This window comes from Python bivittatus, unplaced genomic scaffold (assembly GCF_059951505.1).
Source record: "Python bivittatus isolate LINGU-HERP-01145 unplaced genomic scaffold, Pbiv_v1 ctg000020_np1212, whole genome shotgun sequence".
Classification (NCBI taxonomy): Eukaryota; Metazoa; Chordata; class Lepidosauria; order Squamata; family Pythonidae; genus Python; species Python bivittatus.
The window spans coordinates 2239362-2261418 of record NW_028277030.1 but is presented as its reverse complement, the minus strand read 5'-3'; the positions used below and the strand labels follow the sequence as shown (position 1 = coordinate 2261418).

Genomic DNA, 22057 nt, shown 5'->3' with positions numbered 1-22057 from the left:
GAATAGATATTACTGGAATACAGATTATGCAAAATATATATATATATATTACCATTCTGCATTTTCATATTGCAAAGTCTCATCTTTCTCCAGAAATAATCTAGCATCAATATCCTTATTTTTCAAATACATTTCTTCATATTTGCTTGACATATTTTCAATCTTAAGTTGAAAGAAAAAATAGATTCATATTAAAATATACTATTAATCTATGATACATTTATCTGTAATTTATTTTGGAAAGCATTTAGTTATACTCCATTTATTTTAAGAAAAGCATTACTAAGTTATCATCTAGTGTGGTGGTTCTTGAACTGCGGGTAATTATCAGTAAGGGGATAATCTGGGCATATCCTGGGGGTAATGGAGTAATTTGTAATTACTTGTTTGTGAGTCAAGGATCCAATTTTGGACTGCCACTGCTGAGATTCTTGTATAAAACAACAGTGTGGGGATTTTTGCAGGGATAATGACATTACTTGAGACCAGGAAAAGGGGTAATTGGGTCAAACAGTTTAAGAACCACTGAGTTTGTGTCATCTGACATTCAAATGTATCTATATTCACAAAAAAGTATTAATATACTGTTAAGTAGCAATTCACTATTAGAAAATTCTATCAAGAGACAAGTTTCTAATTATCAAAATCAGAACTAGGATTCATTGTGGCAAACAGATTTTCAAATTACTTTAGTTTTACCTCTGGAAGTCCTTTGAAAGCTGTAATGCCCATTGAATTCAGGCATGGAATAAAACTAGTGAAGTAAACATTTTTCACCTAAAATGATAAAACAGCATCATTGTCATGAGTAAGAGGTCACTGTTCATGCATAATATAGCATAACAAATGTATGTTGTTCACTACAGTAATTTAGTAGTATGAAGATGTCACTACATCTGACAGACTTGTTCTCTAGAATTACATTTAGTTTAGCATAAGATGCTTATAAAATATATGGTTTAGGACATACCATTTGCATGAATTGTCCTAAGGAGATATATGCAAGATTGATTAGCAGCATAGGTTTTGACCATAAAAAGATAAGAGATTAATCTTCTTGTGAAGTACCTTCAGTTGTTTTACCACCTGAAAGCTAAATTCACAGCATGTCTCAAGATCAGCTTTACTGATCCCATTACACAGGAATGAAAGCAAAGAGCAAAGAATGAAACTTTATTACATCAATATTAACAGCATATATTGTATATCAGATGCCACCATATTATGAAAGCCATCTAATGGAAACAGTTGACTAACCCTGGCAGTCAGCTGCCTTCAAGACTCCTGTAACCATTGACTGATATATCAAAACTGTGAAATATTGAACTAGTTGGGATAAGAAAAAATTAATTGAATGTTGACAAATACAATTTCTTTAAGCAATCTGAAAAGTCAGTTTACTAAGGCAAATAGAATCTTTATAAAGAGGAAGATATGAACGTCATGAGCATCCAGGAGAAAGAGACAAGAAGGACTAAATCTTGGAACATATCCAAGTGACAGGAACAGAAACGGTGTCCTAGAAAATAGGAACTCCAGTTAATAAAATCATGGAATTTGAGAAAAAAAGAGTATAATGAAAATGTGGGCTGGGGAAAAAATATTGCACAGTTCTTCCAAAAAGTTGAATATTCATGACTTCCATAAAGTTAAATATTCATCAAAATGCAGTCTACGACCCAACAAGGCCCAAACATGTTTGGCTGCTCACAAATGCAGAAATGCAACACCTTTTCTATTATGTGGACCCAGGCAATTCCCAGGACCTCAATGGAAAATAAAGAAACTTTCCAAGAGAGCCCACCAAGGTTGATCTTCTGCTAAATTTCCATTCCACATAAATCTAGCTGATAAAAGATAAGCTTGATAATTATCATAAAATAATCTCAGTTTAGCTAATGAAATCCTAGGTGGTCTATTTTTATTTAGGATTAACTTCTGGATAGCTGTTAATACATAAATTAATCATGGAGCAATATTCATTTTAATAACATTACATAGGAGGCAAAATGTTCTATTGGAAATCGAAGATAGAATCTGGAATACGTAATTTAAATCAATCAGTTGGTAATAATTATTTTAAAGATTTTTCTCAACTTCAAATAGGTTTTTGTCTCCCTAGTTCACAACAGTGGCAATATAATCAACTCAAGCATCTTGTAACAACTCAATATGGATTAGATGCTTTGACTGTTTCTGAGAAATCTGAGGTGCTATTATATTGATGGAGTCAATATCTGAAACAAAACCCACATCATTTTTGTATCAAAAATTAAAGAATATTTTTAAAGTTGACATTAAGAATATTTATGGCTCACAAATTAAAAAAAATGGAACACCCAATAACGGAACATCAATGGCTGCAGGTCTTAAAACATGTTAAATTTGCTTCAGTAGATTTAAGTTTAAAACTGTTCATCAAAAGATTTCAAGCCTGCTGGACACCCCAAGGAATGTATTTGACAGGACGGACATCAGATTTTCTTATATAAAATGTGAGAGGTCACTGACTAATACGATTTGTCTTGGGAATCACTGACATCTTTTTGAAAAAATATGTTAACGTACATATGTAGATGTATGAAGAAATATTTTAATCTTAAAGATGTTAATGTCATATTAAATTATGTCCCCAAACTTCGGAACCTGACTATTTTTGAGAAGTTAAGGTTAGGTGCCTGGGGTATTGCTAAGAGAATTATTGTGAGAAATTGGAAAAGCAGTAACATTCCTGATATTAAGGATCAAATTCAAGAGATGTCTCTTTTTTCATTTTTTTGTATGTCTTTCTGTAGAACTTGTTAAGATAACTAAACTTTAAAAAAATACAAAATTCTAAGAACCTTAAACTAATCTTACCTCATCCAAATTACAATCATATTCTTTACAGAGCTCTTCAATAACCCTGATGTCTGTATCATTTTTTGATGTTCTCGTACTTCTATTCTGACCTTGTCTACTTGTTCGAGATGAGCCATTCCCAGATACTGCAGTTACAGATTCTATGGAAAGAAGTCAATTGTTTGCTTATTGTAAATAAGTACTTCAACACAAAGTTTAAAAAGTGGTTTCAAGTATACAAAAGAACATTTTTTTAAAAAATAGACTTGTTTAGCAGATCAGAAACAGAGAGAACTATTAAATGAGAGGCAGTGTGTGGTATCGGCCATAAAGTTTTTGACAGGCACCGAAAAGACACAGTCCATCCTCAACCACAGAAACCTACTCAGAGATTTTTGGGCTGGTCACTCTTAGCCTAGCCTACATCATAGGGTTGTTGTTGTACAGAAAAATGGGAAGAGGGAGTACTTCATCTTAAACTCCTGAAGGAAAGTATATACAAAACAAATAAATGCATAAATAAAATATTTGCTTCATGAGTAAACTTCAAAAGGCCTCTGTCCTTTCTGCGTGGAATACCTTCCTCAAAACTTATCAAATCTTGGCTTAAAGTTCTCAGGCCAAACTGAAAAGGTCTAATGGTTTAGTTCACATGCCTGCTGATAGCTGCCTTGTCTGAATACCAAGCTCCCAGGAATTCCCTCACATTTTTGGATTTAGCTTGGTATTCAGACAAGGTAGCCATCAACAGGCACATAGAGATAAACAACATCTACACACTATTCGAAAGAAACAATAAAAAGGAAACAAAAGACCAGAACATCTCCTCACCAGCAATCATCACCCAGATAAGCAGAGATTAACACCAAGATTATCACCAGATATACAATCAAGCAGTAAACAATACCCTAATCAAGGAACTGCCAGGGGAAAAAAAAAACCCACCAACACAGGCAGAGCAAGCTGCTGTATATAAACTGAGAGCAAACTCCACTCCATTCTAGCACTGAAGATGTTACCTAGCCAGGTAACAAAACGTTTGCAAGAAAACAACCAAGCTCAGAGAACCCCAAGGGCTCCACAATTCTGTAATGTGAAAATGAGGAAATTGTTCCAGGTTTATTTCTGGAAAAAATGAATATAGGAATGCGTATTCTCTTTGGAATTGGAATGTACATTATGTCCTTCCAGTTATGTCTCCAGTTTTCATACTCACTATTAGCATTTCAAAGAGATGTAAAAGAAATGGACATATAACCTTTTGTCTGGCATGATGTTACTTCTGCCTGCTGTTTTACATTATTCTATGAAAAAGTGCTATATTGCAATTAAATATCAAATGGGTTAGAACTGAGTAAAAGTACATACTGTTGAAATGAAAATACAGCTATGAAATGTGTAAGGCAGGATACAGTTCTTTTTAACAGTTATAACTACTATTTTAATACATTAATTTCTTTTTACTTATGTTAATAAAAAAATATTAAATCCTTACTATATGGTTCCTTAAGTAGTGCAGGGGGTAATAGTCTGATACAGTAATCAAAAACACACAGTAGTAATTGGAAAGAGATAACCAAATCATCTTCCATCTGCAGTATTTTTCCTGAAACATTAAGTAAACATATTGTGCTGAATATCTTTATAAATTAAGCAAGACTTTTTATTTTGAAATTTTCATTGAAGCCATTATAAAATAATGATTTACTCCATTTCCCCTCTACTCCTCTAGTTCAGAGGAAGCCCTACAATTCCTAAAATGGAAGTAAGCATCATCGTATGCCTTTAGTCAAATTACAGAGAAAGCAAATTGTAACAAAATTAAGATTGCAATGGTATAAATGTTTACTAGAAAGTCATATTGACTAACTACATGCAATGGAGGAATTTTTGGGGCATCTGCAGGACAAAGTCGCTCGGATTCATTCCAAGTTAGACTCCCAGCGTGGGGCAGGGTCTGGGGAGATACCAGGGGACCGTTCTTACCCAGTTATCTGGGAACAGTTTGATCCTGTTGATCCTGAGGAAGTGGACAGGATCCTGTGGATGGTGAAGACCACCACTTGCCATCTGGACCCATGCCCCTCCTGGCTGGTGAAAGCAGCTCGGGAGGTGACATGTGGTTGGATCCAGGCGATCGTTAATACATCCTTGCAGGAGGGAGTGTTTCTGGCTACCTTTAAGGAGGCATTGGTGCACCCCCTCCTCAAGAAACCCTCCCTGGATCCTACTGTACTGGACAATTTTCGTCCAGTCTTCCACCTCCCCTTTTTGGGGAAGGTGGTTGAGAAAGTGGTGGCTTCACAGCTCCAAAGGGTTCTGGTGGAAACGGATTATCTGGACCCGTTCCAGTCAGGTTTCAGGCCCGGTTATGGAATGGAAACGGCATTGGTCGCACTTATGGATGATCTCTGGCGGGAGCGGGATGGTGGAAGTGCGATCATCTTTGCTCTCCTTGATCTCTCAGTGGCTTTCAATATTGTTGACCATAGTACCCTGTTGGGACAACTCAGGGAATTGGGGGTGGGCAGCACAGTATTGTGCTGGTTCACCTCCTTTCTTCAGGGTCGATCCCAATCGGTGGTGATAGGGAGCGAGAGGTCCCATCCTTGGCCCCTCCTTTGTGGGGTGCCACAGGGTTCGGTTCTCTCCCCGCTCCTTTTCAACATCTACATGAAACCACTGGGTGAGATCATCTGCTACCATGGGATGAGGTATCATCAGTATGCTGATGATACGCAATTATACATCTCCATTCCAGGTGAAGTAAGTGATGCCATGACCGCCCTTTCGTGGTGCCTGGAGGCTGTAAGGGTCTGGATGGGGAACAACAGGCTTCAGCTGAACCCTGGTAAGACAGAATGGCTGTCGGTTAATGGCTCCTCTGTATCTGGGACTTTGTCCTCTTTGGTGCTGGATGGGGTAGCACTGCCCCCCTGCCCCAGACAGACCCAGTGCATAATCTGGAGGTCCTCCCAGACTCACGGCTCCTGCTCAAAGAGCAGGTGGCAGTCGTGGCCAGGAGGGCCTTTGCACAACTTTGGGTTGTGCATCAGTTACGCCCTTTCCTGGATCAGGATGCCCTTCAGTCACTCATGCCTTTGTTATCTCCCAGATAGACTACTGCAATGCACTCTACATGGGGCTACTCTTGAAGAGTATCTGGAAGCTATAGCTGGTCCAGAATGCTGCTGCGCAGGCTATTTTGGGAGCCCCAAGAGGGGCCCATGTAACACTGTTGCTCCGCAAGCTCCATTGGGTACCAGTTTGCTTCCGGGTCCAATTCAAGGTGTTATCACTTTTAAAGACCTACATGGCATGGGACCAGGTTACCTAAGGGACCGCCTCTCCCCCATGACTTCAACCCGTCCCACCTGATCACACAGAGAGGGCATGCTTCACACCCCCTCAGTAAAAGAACTCCGATTAGTGGGGTCCCCCACTCTTTAGAATATTGTACCCCCGGAGGTGCGATTGGCCCCCTCACTCCTGGCCATCCGAAGGGCTTTGAAGACCTGGTTCTGTCACTTGGCCTGGGGTGGGGAGGGAATACTTCAAGCGTGGGGATGGCTAGCCCCATAGAAGCTTGTTGTCTTCAGCCCCAGATCCTTCATCTTCTTGGACCCTACTTTTCCTCTTTTTTAGTAATGTTTTTAAATTTTGATGTTTTATGTATTTATATGTATTTATGGTTTTAATGTTTTGTGTGAGTTGCCCAGAGTCCCCCATTGGGGGGAGACGGGCAGGGGAGAAATTTAATAAATAGATAAATAAAATAAATAAATACCTGCCAGATAAATTATAAGATGGCCCAATGTGTTAACCTCACCACTGAGATCAAAAGAAACCTAGGTTTGTTTAGTGCTTCCTAATTTACAATCTTCTCATTCTCTAACATTTAAGAACATTTAAGATATACCCACTGATTATGATATCTAAGTCAACAAAACACTATAATTAAGGAGCATACATTCTAGAATATAAAATTAGCTGATCATGTAGGTTGCTACCTCTAAGCATAAAACTTTTTCTAGCTTTTTAGCTTACCAACTATGTAATATAATTAACAAAGTAGAGAAATACTATTCAGAAATAAAACTTCAACTGGTATAGATGTTAAATATATTCCTGTTTCTTTTACTCAGATGAACTGCTAAAATAATCCTTACCCTTGTTCTACCAGAACAGTGAGCCACTATAATGCATTGGTTTCTCAATTTTATTTCAGTCATAGACCAGCATATAACCAATGACATAGCTCTTATGCTACAGTAAGTATATAAAAACAAAAATCATGTTAATAGCATAAAATAGAATGTGGATAGAATTATTGAGGTAAAATTGCAGTGTGAAGATATTATAAACAAAGAAAATCCTTTGTAGTTACAGTTAATTTTACAACAAATAATCTAAATACTGTAATTGACTAAAACAAATAACTATAAAATGGTATAAATAATACTAAAATTTGTAAAAGACTATAAGAAATACATTTTTATACTAACTTGTATCAGATCAATTATTATTTGGTCACAGAGTAGGAAGTTAGACATAAGATTCACACCTGATTAGGGATGTTACAGAGTATTGTACAGATTGTAAAACAGAATTTAGCTGAGGACAATGAAATAAGATCAGATTGGTCTGATAGGAGCAACTTGAGATAGAAAGAGTCTGAACGACCTGGGTGTTTATCAAAAAACTGGGATAATAGTTCTTGGCGAGCACCTGCATAGGGAGGGCAATATAAGATGATGTGTTCCATCATTTCAATTATTCCTTTGCCACACGGGCATAGTCTTTGATTGAGGGGAATATTTCGATATCTGCCTTCAGTGATAGCTGTTGGAAGGGCTTGCATTGGTTAAAAAGTTGAAGTGGAATAGAGAAACCGAAGTTCAAGTCCCACTAGACCATGAAACTCCTTGGATGACATGGGGCACGTCATTTTCTTGCAGCCAAATGTTTTTATTATGAGAATTATATGAAGAGAGACCTGTCACCTACAACCCTTTGAGATCTCAGAGGAAAGATAGGTTTTAAATATACTATAATAGCCATGCAATAATATTAATTACTACTCATTTTCTATTGGCTTGAACCAATAACATTAAACTAGAAATTCCAAACATAATTAGGTAATCAAACTGTTATTTCAGTTATAAATATAAACACAATTTGAAATCAAGTAAATAGCATGTAATAATAAATAAGATTTAAACATTCATACCTTTTGCCAAAAGAAACATGATCCAGCAGAGTTTTATAAATAAGCAAGAACTTATTTCAGCACAAGTTCTACAAATAAAAATACAGTAAGATTTCTCATTTGACCATTTAAAACAATTGTAAATATAGTGACTCCATATTTTGCATGGCACAGAGATTTTCAGCCAAGAAAATAGTTACACAGGAATATTTCAGTGGCTTTCTTTAGGAAAAAAAAGTTAACATTTAAATTACTTCAATGAAGGGAAGACAACGCAACTACCCTACTGCTTTTAACTTTATCAGAACTCACAAAAATTCAAGATAGGAGCAATAGTGTTCATTTCCTTGTAACAACAGCTTGGATCAGTAGCTGTTTTTCTTAGTCCATCTTCTGAACTTATTTCAAGTTCTTCAACTATGATAAAAGTATTTGTTAAAGTTATTCCTACCCCTCCATCACGGATTGTAAAGTGACAGACAACATTATATTTAAAATCAGAATCTTTGTCATTTAAAGAAAAATTCAGCTAAGAACACTAAATGGATCTGCTTACCCCGTCCTTACCCATTGCTCTGCCTGAATATTTGAATGTTTGAAATACTAAGTTTTAATTATTAGCCATTTTTATTCTATGAAAACAAACTTACTGATCATTGGGCTGGTCAATGCAGATAAGCTCACAAGTCCTAAAAACAATAGCAATGAATACATCAGGTTATAAAATCTAAAATTTCACTTCAATATATTTATAGTATCTTAGAGGAGATGGTTTTCCGGGGGGGGGCAGGAATCAGAATTGATTATACCAGCAAAAGGATTTTTAGTGGAACTGGGTAGATGCAAAATGGGATAATTTATCATTTTTGAGAAATTCAGGAAGTACACCTCAGAGTTCAAATTATCCTACCGTAGAATTCAACAGGAAGGGCTATTTGCTGGCCATGTTTTATTTTATTTATTAAATTTATATGCCACCCATCTCCCCCAGAGGATGACTGTGGGCAGCTCACAATTACGATCAGACATTAAAAAGAGTAAAAATATAAATATCTATATTAAATTAGCTAAGTAATACTATATAAAAAGATTATATACATAAAAAGACTATAAAAATCAAGATGCTGGGGGAGCAGAATCAATTACCACACAATACCAGCTACTTGGTTGTGCCGTTCAGTGTATGCTGTTCCCGCCTGCACCTTATACCCTGCCACTATGTGTTGGACTGTCTCTGAGGCCTCTCTGCACAGTCTGCACCTTGGGTCCTGTCTAGTGTGGTAGACCTCTGCTTCTATGGATCTGGTGCTTAGCGCCTGTTCTTGCGCCGCTATGATCAGTGCCTCAGTGCTGTCTTTTAGTCCGGCCCTTTCCAGACACTGGTAGGATTTCCCAATGTCAGCCATCTCAGCTATCTGTCGATGGTACATCCCATGCAGGGGCTTGTCTTCCCATGGCACTTCTTCCACTTGAACTTCCTCCCATGTCTGCTGCTGCCTCAGGCATTCTCTCAGCAGCTCAGCTTTGGGTGCCAACTTACTGATATACTCCTGGATGCTCTGGGTTTCATCCAGGATAGTGGCTTTCACACTCACCAGACCTCACCTGCCCTCTTTCCAGCCAGTGTAGAATCTCTGGGTGTTGGACTTCGGGTGGAAACCTCCGTACATGGTGAGGAGCTTCCAGATCTTCACATCGGCAGCTTCCATGTCCTCCTTTGGCCAGCTCACTATACTGGCAGGATATCTGATGACTGGCAGGGCATACGTGTTGATGGCGTGGATCTTGTTCTTCCCATTGAGCTGGCTCTTCAGGACCTGTCTTATCCTTTGGTGGTACTTGGATGTTGCTGTCTTCCTTGCCTCCTCATCATGGTTCCCATGTGACTGTCTATGTCAGTTCATTGGTCTGAGTTATGGTGGTAGTAGGGATTGTCATGAGAGCTCTACTTGCATCTTCTAGCATACTATCTGATGGTACGTCTCCACTGAGCCTTGGTAATTGGTCTTGAGAGTTGACTGTAGCTAGTTTATCCATGATCTTATGCCTCATATCAGCTGCTGTGCTCTGTAATGGAGGGGGTTAGCAATAATATTCCAGCTTCAGGTGTTGGCTGCACATCCAGTTTTTCTTCTGGGTCTTCTTGAGTCTGGGATGTAATGTGTAGTTGGTCTATCTCAAGTTGTGAGAGCAACTTCCTCTTCACTACGTTGAAGCATTGGGTAACTAGCTGTTTCTCAGTTAGTGTGGATATAGGTCTTCTGTCCATCCATAATTCCCTCATATGTTTCATATAGTCCCTCTATTGTTGTAGCAGCATTTCATTTCCAGGTTCTCTTGTCTTGTCCATGTATGGTTTGTTCCAGTAGCCCACTTATCATCAGATTGTCCTAGTTCCCCAACATCTGGTGCAGACCTTGTTAATCCAGGCGACGTCCGAGCCAGCATGACTCTCTTAGTTTGTGTCACTCTCATATTTGAGGTCGGCAGGTGAAGCATTAGGGCATCTTTGTCCAAGGACCCCTACTGATAAGGTAGATACCAGCTGGGATTCAAACCCCAGTCTCCTGCGTCAAAGGGCGGTGCTCTAACCATTACGCTATCCAGTCGCTCGCTATGAATTATTATAAGGTAAACTTCCTCAGCAGGCTTTCACAGCTAAAGACTGATATTGAGCAGTGAAATACGGTAAGGGTTGACTCTTCCAAGAAAGAGCATGCTTAGCATTCAGACCCTCTCCATTAAGTTTCATGGGAAAGACATCCAAAAAAATGAGGACAGCCCTTAACAAACTTTTTAATGTATATTAAGACCTGCACCATCTATAGAAATTGTTAGTGACTAGCCTTTCCTCACATACTCATTTTAAATTTTTGTTTTTTAGCCCCAAAGGAAAAAGAACTTGAGACTCAGTAATCTTATCCTTCATAATAGTTTCTTTTTCACATATACAGTAGATGGTGTTAACAAGTCAGAGAATTTAGGATCAAGCTACAAGTTTCCTTTTTAACAATTGTTAATAGTACAAACTGGAACAATCATGTGGTTCCCAGTCTGATTCAAACAATATCCCTTATATTTCACAGCAATAATATTAAAAACGCTTGTCCTAGTTTTATTATCAGCAACTGTAAATAAAGCCATTTCATAACATATAATATGTTTAACTATTGTTTAAGTAAAAAGTATTTTTTAAAGAAATCTAAATCACAAAATGCAATAGATAATGAATATTTTACCTTGTAAACTTCTGGTAGAGTGCAAACAGTGTGTCATATTTTTTTTTCAGGCGTGATATAGTACAGTCCATTTTAGTACTAATTGTATCCATGTTGACATCAACTTCTTTAATCAAGTGCACAAATTTGCATACACTAAGAAAAATACAAAAGGGAACAACCTAACTATTCATTTCTACCATTTACTAAATCAAGAGTGTAATAATACTTTCCCATTCCCATGAAATTATATCTCCATATCATAACAGTGATTTTGTTCTCATATCTGATGTTTTCTATTAGTATAATATCAGTCTCATGTCTGAAGTTTTCTTGCCCTAACAAATACAATTATATTATAAATCTCAAAAACAAACATGCTACTTGAACATCACAGTTCTTCATCCAAGATAATTGCATAAAAACTAAGAGTAATTTATTAAAGCAGTTGGTAATACCAAGCCAAAAAATCTAAGTATTTGGCTAATACTTGGATGGCAACGACCAAGAAATCTCAGAGCCATAGGCTGAACTTTGAAGTCAAAAATCATCCCAGAAGATCAAAAGAAGCAGTGGCAGTCCACTGGTGCCAAGCAAACTGCTTGATCATATCCACGTACACACCAGGAACTCAGGGACAAGTATCTCTAAGAAGAATACTACAGCAAATGCTATAAAAATATAAATGAAAATGTCTTATTAATGGAGGTTCCTTAGGTTTATCCATCAACTCAAAAATCTCACATCAGCCAGAAGATGGAGAAAATCATCTAACACTGCAGAGACTTCCCTTCCTGCATTTAAAAAATTCAGTACTGGTAACTATAGTATGAAACTTGATGTCATGAAAAGATGCATTTGCTTCCAAAACAATACTTTGAGGCATAACATGTATGTTCAGCAAACCATTTTAAAGTTAAAGTATCAATGATTCAACGTAGCTTTCAGAGTTGAAAACAGAATAACCTTTTCTAAGATCCCAGAAGTATCTTAGGAAATAAACTAGTCAATTCAATATAAAATTGGAGTACTTTGAAACAAGATTTTTTTTTTTTTGCATTCAACGTATCATGAAACAACTATTCATTATATGTCCAACATAGCAGACTTGGACATGATCTAATGTACTTTTTAAAGATTTAATTTCAAGTAGTACTGTAAATGAGAGCCAGGTTGGTGTAGCGGTTACAGGCACCAGGCTAGAAACCAGGAGAGTGGGTAGTCTAGTCCTGCCTTAGGCCCAAAGCCACTGGGTGACTTTGGGCCAGTCACTCTCTCAGCCCCTGATGTCAGGCTCGGGCGACAAGCCAGTTAGTCAATTCCTTCTCAACCAACAGATAAACATTCGGTTGATCTGAAAAAAAGCGGACCCTGCACATGCAGGAAAAACGCTAGGAAGAAAAAATATATATATCAGAAAGTATGAAATGGTGTCATCAAGGCTGTTGTGGATACATGTGAAAGTAGAAATGCATACTGAGGATAGCTGTAATTTATGCTCCAGAGTATAGAGAAAATGGAAGAACTAGATTTGAGTAGGCTTGTTTTGAATATGTGCATTTAAGGACATGCCTATTCATTCAGACATATTCCCATGGAATATAAATCTAAAAGTATAATCATTAAGATGAAAGTTTGACAGAATCAGAGCTGGATACAAGGGTAACTTGAGGTTCTAAATGTGAGACAGGCCATTTCTGGGTACTATCAAGAATGGTTCTTTGAAAAAACATGGGCACAGAAGGAAAGGAAAGAAGTGAAAAAAACAAGGGAGAAAGTGTGATTCTTAATGAAAAAGTATTAAAATATAGATTAATTATTTGATATTTGAGGGAACTGCCTCTCCCCAGTTGCATCTACCTGTCCCATCAGGTCCACAAGAGAGGCATGTTGCGGGACTTGCTGACCAGGGAGTTTCATCAGGCAGGACCTAGGAGGAAAGCCTTTTCTGCTGTGGCCCCCACCCTGTGGAATATCATTTCCCCTGAGGTGAGGCTAGCCCCAACCCTGTTGGCCTTCCAGAAGGCCCCTAAAACATGGTTCTGTCAACTAGCTTGGGTTCCCATGGCAGAGTGTAGCCTGCTAGATGGCTGTATTAATGGAATACACTCTTTGATGTTTGTTGCCATTCTTTTTTTACTTGTTTTTACTTGTTTTATCTTGCTTTATTTTTAATTTAAATTGGTTGTTTTAATGGTTTTTTATGTATTTTGACTGTTTTATGATGTATGCCACCCAGAGTCACTATGTGAGATAAGCAGCTATACAAATGTGATTAAATAAATGAATAAATAAAATAATTACCTAACAGAATTAATATAAAGTGGAAGTAAAGGAAGAAGATGTGGAAGGTATGAAAAGATGCAGTGAACAGTGTTAACAATACTTCTTTTTCCTTTATCTCATGCTTTTAATTTCTTTGGCTTATTAGTTTTTACTCCTTTTCTGGACTCTGCATTCTTTTGTTTATCCCAGAGGGAAACAGTGTGAGGGATATATATGTATAATTTCCCCAAGAGGGTCAAAGAGCAGTGGGAGAGAAGCTAAATAAGAATACTTAAACCCTTCCTGCCCTAACCCGGCTTCCCTCAAAATTAACAATCCTGCTACTTTAAAATATAATTTACTAATCACTGATTACAAACACTCATATAGATTATTTAGGGCAATATAAAAGATGCTTCTCAGCATGACTCAAAATAAGATTTATGTATCTCTACTGTCATTAAACAGACATTACTATAATTATATAATTATAGAGATCTAAGTTGATGCAACAAACATACCTAATTTTTAAACATTTCAGAAGTTCTGTAAAAGTGAATGACATCTCATCCAGGTCAACTGCAGCCATAAAAATGCAGATCCCCCACAATTCCTTTTTTAGATGGCTCTCCTAGAAAAAAAAAGTTTGTTCATTTATATGTTGCATTATTTAGAGCTGTAACAAATAAACAATACCAGATCAAAATGTGCATTTTAATACGATTGTTTTATACAGAAATTTTTGCAAAGTTATATTTATATCGCTTATAATATCAAAATATTGTCTATTATTAGAAGATATTATTGAAGATGTATTAGAAGATATTCTGAGGGTAATAATATAGTTGCTGTTGCTGCATGTTTAGGAAACTCAAGATAGTTTTTAAGTTATTGTTATTTCAAATGTAAGAATAGCCCAACAAGTTTTATATATGTGTTGTTTGTATGTGATTATTGTACACCACCCAAAGTCACTTTTCATGAGATGGGCAGCCATATAAATTTGATTAATAAATAAATAAAATTAAAATTCTTAGGATTGTGCCTTTTAGGATCAATAGAATAGTGAAGGTTATTGCGCCAACAGAAAAGGGAGAGATGATATTAAAAATGGGGATTGTCTGTTTAAACCCTAACTATTATCCTGGAGGTTGAACACATACTATTGAGTAAGATTTTAAGACCGAAAACATTTGCCTGATACCACATCACCAGTATATACTACTTGAAAAGCCTTTCCTGGCTGATGTCTTCCCAATATATTGAAAATGCAAAGATCTGGCAGTGCCAGGTGGGTGAAAGCTGTACAACAGTCTCAGATTCAAGACCCAAAATCTCAATAATTTATCATTATTTCATAGGATTTGAAGAGTTTCAAAAAAACCAGAAAAATGAAAATATATATTTTATTCTTTAAAACCTTCCCTCCCAGTACAGCGGTGCCTCGGGTTACGAACGCCTCTGTTAACGAACTTTTCGGGTTACGACCAGCTCCGGCCGCAAAAATTTACCTCGGTTTGCGAACTCTGCCTTGGGGTACAAACAGGATACGCGGCCATTTTCCCTCCCATGACACAGTCCATGGCCATTTTTCTGCCCCTGACACGTGGTCCGCGGCCATTTTTCTGCCCCTGACACGTGGTCCGCGGCCATTTTTCCGCCCCTGACACGTGGTCCGCGGCCATTTTTCCACCCCGACACGTGGTCCGCGGTCATTTTCCGCCCCTGACACGTGGTCCACGGCCATTTTCCGCCCCTGACGCATGGTCCGCGGCCATTTTTCCGCCTCTGACACGTGGTCCGCGGCCATTTTTCCGCCCCTGACACGTGCTCCGTGGCCATTTTCCGCCCCTGACACGTGGTCATAGGGAGGGGGACTCTCCCTCCAAGCAATAGCCACCTCCCTCTCCTCCATGCCAGAACGGATTACGGTAATTACACTGAACCTTATGGGGAAATTTCATTCGGGTTGCGACCAATTCGGGTTGCAACCAGAGTCACGGAATGAATTAAGTTCGTAAACCGAGGTACCACTATAGTATTAAAAGTCTTGGTACTAAATGAATGAAGTCATAAATGGGCATCCTTTTATTAGAGGCTAGAGATATATTGTAATTTTTTTTGTTGTTTAAGGTCCGCCCTTTATATTTAATACAATTCTGTATTTAGAGCCAGCAGATCAAACTGCATTTTTCTAACTATAATCTAATAGTCAAGAGTAACAAAACACTTTCTAGGATACACCTATATTAGTACTAATTGGGATACGTCAAGAAGTCAGTGCAAAACTATTGGATAGGATTTCTGTATTACATCCAGCTTATGCTTACCTGCCAAACAAGCCACCGGAGCTTAGAGTAGACTTTCTGCATATACAGAAAGCAGAAGCAGTAACAAGGTCCCTGTTCCTTGCAACCCTCTGTACCATATCAAAGTTACTGGCGATAAATGGTGACAAGCAATTCTGAAATATTAGCACTTTGCAGCCATTTTAGGTTATAGCACAAAGACCAAGAAGCTAAAGAGTACTCACATTGCAACACAAAATTGAGTCTAGACTACATCACATGTGTGTACTAATATTATTTGCAAATCAATTTGAGCTCATGAGAAAAGTGAAGTAGCATTTAAAAAAACAAACAATAGCTAAATCTGATAGATAGATAGATAGATAGATAGATAGATAGATAGATAGATAGATAGATAGATAGATAGATAGATAGATGATATAGATATATAGATTAGATATATAGATAGATTTGGCATTATTTTCCAAAAATGTATTATGGTTATTAGTTAATAAGCAAGCTGTATACTCACAACTACATCCATTTTTTCATAAGCCTTCCAAGCAGTTATTCTCACATTGTCTGTTATGTGTAAAGTATCACATAAGGAAACAAAATCTGTTTCAGCAAACAGAAGCCTAATAAAAAGAAATATGTTACTTACAAAACTGAAATTATTTTAGGTACTTGACAGATTATATCATTTTGTGGAATATGTACTATACCATCTACTTTAGCAAACAATGCACAGACTTTTCACTTCCAATACTTTCCTTACACATCAATAAGCACAAGCAATGCAAATTGTATATTAAAAAATGCGATGCAGACGCTATTACAAACATGTACCATGGTAGTTTCCTGACCTAATTCTGTGAACTCAAGACACACACTCATAAACATATCAATGCAAATCAACGCATGTAGTTATTTTCTCTAGGTGGAATAAAACATATTTAATATAACTAATAAGAATATCTGATGAAAAGCATCACATGAAAACCATGACACTTTAACTGCTTTAACACCAACTACACAGTGGTGCAATCATAGGTCATTAAATTTACCAGTTGTCTTTTCAGCACGCTAAATATATATATATATATATATTTTCTTTTGTTTCTTTTATCTTTAACCCTTGTTGCAAACTCAGTAACTCACACCCTCTACTCCAGGTATCATGTTTTTTTTCTAATATTCTATACCATTGTCTATATGATTCCTACTCTGAGATAGTAAAATGTTAAGAGGATGAATGACAATAAGAAGAAAGAAGAGTAAAGAAATCAAAGAGGAAAAGAGAACAGTATTTATTATTATTAAACTTCAGAGTAATTGCTATCTTTTTTTACCACTGTAAAATTGATGGCTTGGTTAAGAAATACTGTTTTGGCAAAGTAAGTCATCAGGCTCAGTTTCAGATACATGAAAGAAGAGAAGCTATATCATCACGTTGTGAAACTAAATTAAGCCAAATGAAAGTATTTTATACATACAGACATATATACATATCTTATTTAAACAAGCCCTTAAATCCTGGCTCTTCCCCCAGGCCTTGGGTTAGACTGGGTAAAGGACCTCTTTTAGGATGTTTGGTCTATTAGACTGTGTCATTTTTTCCCCCAGACATTTTCCTTTTCAGGCTACATATATCCGTGTCAGTCATGATAGAGTTGGACAGTCTATAAATGTTACAATATATACATACCTACCTGGAAAAGGCCATAGGTTTATAAGAGAAATTAAGAAACAAAATGAGATTGAGAACCACCTATGAACTTCCAAGACTTATGTTAACAGTTGATTAGGGGGGAGGGAAAAGAGAAAGAAGTCAGCCTTTTCAAGACTACTTATTCCTATAAATCAGCATTTGGGCTGGAAAAATGTGTACTAGAAAAAAGATCAATTTTGATTTGATCTTTTTTCTAGTACACATGAAAAGGCTGACTTCTTTCTCTTTCTACAAACTGAAAAATGCCACCCATATATTTGGACAGCTGCTGAATAAAAAAGGGGGAAATATAAAAGACATAATAGAGCAGGCAAAAACTACCTGTGCTCTATTTTTCTAACTTAGCTGCATAACATACGTTCACAGAAAGGCAACTTTTTGACACATGGTAACACAAAGGTGGGCCACAAGTAATGATCATGTAAGTGATATAATTAAGATATCTCAGGCAAAATGAAGCACAACTACACTTTAGCTTCTATGATCAGCATGTGCTACTGAAGTTAACTGGTATGTTGCATCAGAAACAATCTTGTTGGCTAGTAGCAATCAAAACAGAGACACCTGCACACAGTGCATAAGTTCTTCATATTTAGCAGTTTCTTCATGTATTACTCCAGGAAGTGGAGTTTTCCAAACACTTCCAAGGCTTTTCAGAGGAGAACATTTTGATGTGGCAGACAGTTGTTGCAAGGTCAGAAGAAAACAGGCTGAAACCATACTAGTTCATTAACAAAGAACAGGTGGAAAATATTCCTCCCACCCAGACCTTTAAGTCTGTTACATTATGCAGGGTGGGAGAAAAAGGCACAAAAAATTTAAAACTTGATTTCACTATAAATGGGACTTGCATTTGATACATAGCAGTCACTGAAATCCTTTCATAAATGTTTCTTTAGCATTTCTACAACAAACCTCTCTTCTGTTAAGAAGAGTTGTATGTCCTCCCCGTTGTGCCTGCTCCCAGTATAGTCTAATATTGTTGAGCAAAACCTGACATTAGGTGAAAGTCATGACAAGTTAGGAGCAAATACTCAGATTTAGGTTCAAGCCTCCACAATAGCTGATACTATTCTAAAAAATGTAGCCACTATGTCTCATTTGAATTTTCCTAACCCAACACCAAATACTATCTCCTGGAAAGAGAAGGCACAAGCCTTGGCACAGTCTCAGTTTTCTTTTAATATGCCTATTATGTTTTCCTGAAAAAAGAGCCCCCCCCCCAATTAACTGCTAAGGAGGAGGTCATATGACTGTAAACACTACTGCTGCAAAGCTGGATAGCTTTTTTTTTTAATTAAAACTTTTATTAAGATATATAACAAGTACAGTTAAAATACAAATCAGAAAGTATAGAAAGGAAAGAAGATAGAAAAGAAAAAAACAAACTAAAATAGTGAGATTAAGTAGAAAGATGAAACAGAAAGTGACTTCCGACTATCTCCAATACAGATATGAGTACAAATTTTAAAAATCATATCATATCTCTTACTGCTAATTAATCCAGATTCACATTATTTCTTTCAACACAAACCATCATTTAATCATTAAATCCCACAATCAAAGCTTCATTTTTTCCCAACCCGTAATCTAGGAAGGTTTGCCATGAGGAGACAAATTTTGAAATGGTATTGTCTCTTACTAAAGCTGTTAACTTTGCCATTTGAGCCACGTCCATTAGTTTGATAATCCATTCTTCCACTGTAGGTATTTGTGAATCCTTCCATCTCTGCACATCAAAGCTGGATAGCTTTGAAGATCATCTAATACATGTTCCTTGCTTTGCTGCTCTTTTAATATTTTCCATAATACCTAAACAAGTATTCTCTTTTTTTTCTTTTCTATTGTTACTTCTACCTCAATCTCCACCAAATTTTCTATCCCTCCTTCCCTTTAACACCCTTCCAAGAGCATCTCCATCTTGGTTTCTTTTTCTTCTGGTATATCTGCTTTAGGGAAGGAGTGTTCACATATGTGTGAGGAATGTGTGTTTTTTATAGGTAGACAGAGAAAAGGATTCCTTATTTTACAGGAAACTAATTCTAATCAGTAATTATTACTTCACTGAATTTGTTATAGCACTACCCTTCCTTTCCAGTGTAGCTTCTTGCACACACACACATATATATATATACACATGTCATTCACACATATTTATTGTGGAGAGGGAAATCTCCAGAACTGGTTTCAACTGCAGTTGGCAATGCCAGTTTGACACAGTGGGGAAAGTAGGCATTACACAGGAGCTTTGTCTGTGTTCATAATTTTTTCTATTTCTTTTGCAGGGTCATGTATCTCCCAGGTAAAGTTGCCATTATGATAAGCATAACAGCCGCAAAGGAAAGCTGCACTGGCAGCGAGAAATGAAAATAAGAGAGAGAAAACCATGATCCTTTCAACTCTAAGCAGAGCATTCGTTCCTCACAGCTGATTCAATAAGGCAACATCTGAGAGTGAAGCTTGTATTCTTCTAATGTTCTGTTAAATGTCACTGATCTGAAAACTCGGTGCTATCAGGACTGGCGTTTATCTCTACATGTTTGTTTGCTGTCCTTAGCATCACTCCTCTTGGGACCTCGCTTGGCAGGCACCCGATCCCCAAGTTAAGTGGAAATACGGGCGGCAGCTTTTAAAGGGGCACATGGCTCTGTTGGTGGTTTCAATGTAACATACAAGCTCCAGGAGAAAAAAGAAATCCAGCCTCGAGCCCCAGACACAGAATTCCCTTAACCCAACGAGCAATCGAGAGGTGGAGACTGCGAGTTTCCTCTCTTGCACGGAAAAGAAGATGGCAACCTACGGGCCACTCCGATGGGGGGACGGCGACCAGCTCATCTCCTCGCTTTCTGCCCCACGCCTGCCCCACGCCCCCAGGCGAGAGCAACCACCGCGGGGAGAACTGACCTGTCAGGAGCCGGGGGCGTCGCGGCGGGCGCTTCAGAGTCCCCCGCGGGCTCGGGGCTGTCCTCCCTCTGGCTCGGGAGCCCAGTGCCCACTTTCCGGGGCGGGGTGGTCGGCGCCATGTTCGACGCCTCCAGCCACATAGAGGCTCCCCCGAGAGCCGAGCTGCCGGCAGAGAAACCCGGCCACCGCCGCGGCCGCCCTCCTCAAAGCATCCCCGCCCGTCTCCCAAACCGCGGGAAAAAGCCTCACGCCCCCCGCACGTCACTTCTGGTGAAGCGCTCCGGCGAGAGCCTCCCGTAGAGATAAGTCGGCAGCCGCGGCTCGCGCTCAGCCGAGGCTTCCCGGGCGCGAGGCGCTGCGCCGGTTCCCAGTGGGCGAAATCGTAAACCGCGTCTCTACGATTCCCCCGCCTCGCACCCACGGAGCCTGTCCAAACTAACCCCATTTTCTCGGAGTGACGAGCGAGCCCGGGCTGTAACTCTCAACATTTCTATCTCTGCAGCATTTTCGGGAACAGGGAAGAAGAGAGAAGCAATGAATCTAACCAGCCCTTGCGCCGGCAAAGCCGACCCTGCGCTCAGTGGCTCTCAGGAGGCTCGGCGGCCAGCCGGGAAGAACAGGCAGCTCTCAAAGTTGCTTTGAGCGGCAGGAGCGCATGTCGCTACGCTCTTCTAGCCCACCTGGTCGAGCCCCGGCGGCTCCCCAGAGGCAGCCAATAACTGCTGACAATGTTTAGTGACTGCTTTTATAGTGAACAGTAGATCTTGTGATAATTATGCCAATAATTACTGCTGTCGACTCCTTTCGCTAGGTTTGCTGGACTGCAGCTGGTATCCTTCCCGGGCACTCCCATGCAAGACTTGTTGAGCGTCTTCGCTTTGCATCACCCGGTTTAAGTCAACCAGGCTTGGTTCTATGGGAATCCTAACCCAATCCCACGTCTTCAGCTTCCTATCCACTTTTAGCAAGGTTTCGTATGATCCGAAATCAAAGTGAACAAACGTTCAGGTAGAAGAAACCGGAATTTGAGACTAAGTTTAGTTCAAATCGGAAATCCCAGTAATTTTAAGGGTTAGACAGTTCGTTACCACAGAAGGGCCCTGGCAGGGCTCAAAGTACTGCATGAGTTAGGATGGAGGGCTCTTTCAGTTTGACATAGCTGTTCAAGCCCCTTTTTCAAACCAGCAAGATATTTATACCATATGACAATCTCCAAATTCCGAAGAGCACTAACTTTAGCATGTTTCAAATGCTCTTCCCCCAGCAGTTTTGGAGGGCTGATAAAAGTTCCCTATGAGCTAGACTGTGCCCCTGGGGATAAGGGGCTATTGAAACTACACCTTGTGTCCTGTTACACTGTACCCTCTATAAGGATTTTAGGACCTGCCTTACCTGGTAAAACACCCAGGAAACTTTTTTTATGTACAATTGTTATCAGATTGGTGTGATTTAGTTCCCTTGAACATAGCCAAATGCTAATATACTGTACTGCCTGTAAAATTAGACATATCTTGACTAATGAACCCACCACTAATTGTAACATTCTTACCCTATTTTGTGTTTTTATTCTTATTTTTAACATGCTTTTATTTATCTCTGG

The 22057-nt window shown here is 38.5% G+C and overlaps 1 protein-coding gene across 1 annotated transcript in view; it reads right to left on the bottom strand.

The window, feature by feature from the left end:
• RB1 (RB transcriptional corepressor 1) overlaps positions 1–20935 on the bottom strand; it is a 72102-nt gene extending 51167 nt beyond the window's left edge. The window contains exons 1-10 of the mRNA XM_007430762.3: positions 20458–20935; positions 16354–16459; positions 14055–14164; positions 11290–11424; positions 8701–8739; positions 8072–8139; positions 4337–4447; positions 2860–3002; positions 700–777; positions 53–162 (exon numbers count right to left, since the gene is read on the bottom strand). Of these exons, the coding sequence (XP_007430824.3) occupies positions 53–162; positions 700–777; positions 2860–3002; positions 4337–4447; positions 8072–8139; positions 8701–8739; positions 11290–11424; positions 14055–14164; positions 16354–16459; positions 20458–20597 (1040 nt within the window). The 5' untranslated portion in view covers positions 20598–20935. The remainder of the gene's footprint in view (positions 1–52; positions 163–699; positions 778–2859; positions 3003–4336; positions 4448–8071; positions 8140–8700; positions 8740–11289; positions 11425–14054; positions 14165–16353; positions 16460–20457) is intronic.
• Positions 20936–22057: the final 1122 nt, after the last annotated feature.